The sequence below is a fragment of the Chiloscyllium plagiosum genome, chromosome 30, assembly GCF_004010195.1.
Source record: "Chiloscyllium plagiosum isolate BGI_BamShark_2017 chromosome 30, ASM401019v2, whole genome shotgun sequence".
In the NCBI taxonomy this organism is placed as follows: domain Eukaryota; kingdom Metazoa; phylum Chordata; class Chondrichthyes; order Orectolobiformes; family Hemiscylliidae; genus Chiloscyllium; species Chiloscyllium plagiosum.
In genome coordinates, this window is record NC_057739.1 from 2,066,114 (window position 1) to 2,069,405 (window position 3,292).

The following is a 3,292-nucleotide window of genomic DNA, read 5'->3' on the forward strand; positions in this document are numbered from 1 at the left end:
TATAGGAAAGATGTGGATGCTTTGGAGAGGGTTCAGAGGAGGTTTACCAGGATGCTGCCTGGACAGGAGGGCTTATCTTATGAAGAGAGGTTGACTGAGCTCGGACTTCTTTCATTGGAGAAAAGGAGGAGGAGAGGGGACCTAATTGAGGTGTACAAGATAATGAGAGGCATAGATAGAGTTGATAGTCAGAGACTATTTCCCAGGGCAGAAATGGCTAACACGAAGGGGTCATAGTTTTAAGCTGGTTGGAGGAAAGTATAGAGGGGATGTCAGAGGCGAGTTCTTTACACAGAGAGTTGTGAGAGTGTGGAATGCATTGCCAGCAGCAGTTGTGGAAGCAAGGTCATTGGGGACATTTAAGAGACTACTGGACATGTATATGGTCACAGAAATTTGAGGGTGCATACATGAGGATCAATGGTTGGCACAGCATCGTGGGCTGAAGGGCCTGTTCTGTGTTGTACTGTTCTATGTTCCACACAGAGAGTCGCCTGAGGCAGGAAATGAACCCCGATCTCTGGCATTGTGAGGCAGCAATGCTAACCACTGTGCCACCGTGCCGCCCATTCTAAACACTACACACTGCACTGTCAATTCCTCACACTGTACTGTCCGCTTCACACACTACACTCTGCATCGTTGATTCTGAATTAAGGTCAGACAGCAGAAATGTTAACTGTGCTTCTCATTCTCACTTGCCATGTCCCATAAATATTACCTAAATATCACTGGTAATTTTGAATCACTGGATATCACACTCACCGATCATATTGAAAGGTGCCAATGAATGTATTCGATTCCTCGGATGTTGATAATACTACCTTGTTAATTGTCATTACTTCCTTATATTGACTGAACCAGGAACAATTACAGCCAGTTGCAAGTGCAAACCATGTCCCAAGAAACTGAGGAAAAACAAGATAGTTAAAACTATAAAATATAGTTTAATACAACCACCTTTGTGTTGTATTAAACCCAAAAACATTCATTTGCATTTATATGACATCTTTAACATAACAAAAATTTCCAAATGTTACATAGGATTGTGATAAACCAAAGTATGGCTGAGCCACAGAAGGAACTATTAAGACATAAGTACGGTCAAAGTGGGGGTTTGAAGGATCACCTTAAAATGGTTTCAGAGCCAAGGGTTCCAGACATGTGAAGGCACACCCATCAATGGTGGGGCAAATTAAAGTGAGGAAGCTAAAGAAGCTAGAATTGGAAAAATGTAAATCTCTCAAAGAGTTGTGAAGCTGGAGGAGGTTCCAGCGGTTGGGTAGGCTGAGGTCATGGAGGGATTTCAAAAATCAGGATAAGAATTTTAAGTTTGAGACGTTGCTAATCAGAAGCATAAATCAGTGAGGATACTGGCAGCAAGGTCACAGGAGCCATGTTCTGTGATTTGGAGTTTCTGGCTGGGAGGAAGGATGTAGGATGCTGTCCTGGAGTAAGTTGGAATTGTCTGGTCTGATGATAACTACGGCACGAAGGACGCTTTCAGCAAGAGAGGGACTCAGCCAGATCTGAAATCAGTTATAGGGTTGAAAAGTAGCCAATTTATTGTTGTTGCAAAGATGTAGTTGGAAACTCATCTCAGATGAGATGTGACAGTTAAGTTGAGAACAGTCTGGTTCAGCCACAGAGGTTTCATGGGAGAGAGATGGAGTTGAGAATTTGGGAATGCAATTTGGACCAAAAATTATGATTCTAGTCTTCCCAAGGTTTAAGTAGGGGTGGTTTCGGCTCATCCAGCAATGGATATTGATCCTCAGGTCAAATAGAATCAAATAGTTATTCGGCCCATCAAGTCTGCTTCACCTTTCAATGAGATTGTGGTCTATCTGCTTGAAGCCTCAACTCCACTTACCCGTTTGACCCCTGTAACTCTCATTGATGAAAATCCCTCTAACTCAGCCTCGAGAACATTCAATGACTCGACCTCCACTGCTTTCTGAGGGGAGAGGTATCCAAAGTTTAACCATCTTCTGAGAGAAGAAATTCCTCCTCTTCTTCTCTGTTTAAGTAGGAGTGCCTTACTTTTCAAGTGGGCCCCTGATTCCAGATTCCTACATCAAAGGGAACATCCTCTCCACATCTACCCCACCTCAGAATGGTACCTATTCCTTTATGATCACCTATTCAACATTTCCTTGTGATTAACTCCTTCATTCCAGGAACTGTCTAAGTGAACTATCCCAGCTTACGAAAGGAGACCAAACCTGCACCCAATTCTCAAGGTACAACCTCTATCCAATTGTAGCAAAAGACCCCTACCTTTGCACACATCCACTTGCCTGGATGGGTGCAGCTCCAACAACATTCTTGGTTGACACCATCCAGGACAAAGCAGCCCCGTTGATTGGAATACCACATCCACAGGCAGTCACACCCTCCACCACCAATGTTCAGCTGTTGCACCATCGACACTGCACTGCAGAAATTCACCAGGGTTCCTTTGACAACACCTTTCAAATCAACACTCTGTACCAAAGACAAAGGCAGCAGATACATGGGAAACACCTACAAGTTCCCCTCCAAGCAAAACTCCTCATCCTGACTGAGAAATAAATTGCTGTTCCTTCACTGTGGCTGGGTCAAAATCCTGCAAGTCCCATCCTAAGGACATTGTGGGTCAACCTACAGCACATTGTTCAAGAAGATGGCTGACCACCACCTACTGAGGGGTCTGGCAATAAATGCTGGACCAGCCAGAGATGCCCATATCCCATAATTGAATTTTAAAGAAAGGACTATAGTCTCCAAAATCTACTCCAAAATCAAATTTACTGTGCTAAATCTAACATCAATTACCTGATTTATATCAAAGTTTTCCTGAATCTGATCATTGGCAGTTTCACTCAGTGACTCAGCAGCTGCAGTTCCCAGGGAGAGCACAGCAACCAACAGCACAACACCGCACCTCATTTTCTCTGGTCAGTTCTGGTCTGATCCAAAACGGCAGAAATGAGCAATAACGTGCAGCAACAGAGACCTATGTAACTCAGGATTTCCCAATCCTGGATTAATTACGAGAAAGGATGGTCAAACATCTAGTGCTGATGTTTCTCATTAATCATTAATGACAGTTTAACCCAGAGACTATGAGACACAGTAAATCCCAAGGGAAGGTCAGAGATTACACAGGGAGAGGGTTAGTTCAGGTGGATCACACTTGGTCATTGGTTATTACTTGGTAATGTGTGTCAACTGGAAATTTCAAATTCTGTGAGTTTTTGGGCGCATTGGGGTTTGAGGTATTATATGGACCAGGGTGCCACATTACTAT

At 43.4% G+C, this 3,292-nt stretch overlaps 1 protein-coding gene across 1 annotated transcript in view; it reads right to left on the reverse strand.

Annotated features, from left to right (window-relative positions):
- The window catches only part of LOC122564692 (protein AMBP-like), a 40,492-nt gene extending 37,508 nt beyond the window's left edge, over nucleotides 1-2,984 (reverse strand). Inside the window, exons 1-2 of the mRNA XM_043719799.1 lie at nucleotides 2,818-2,984; nucleotides 766-908 (exon numbers count right to left, since the gene is read on the reverse strand). Of these exons, the coding sequence (XP_043575734.1) occupies nucleotides 766-908; nucleotides 2,818-2,931 (257 nt within the window). The 5' untranslated portion in view covers nucleotides 2,932-2,984. The remainder of the gene's footprint in view (nucleotides 1-765; nucleotides 909-2,817) is intronic.
- Between the last annotated feature and the right edge of the window lie 308 nt (nucleotides 2,985-3,292).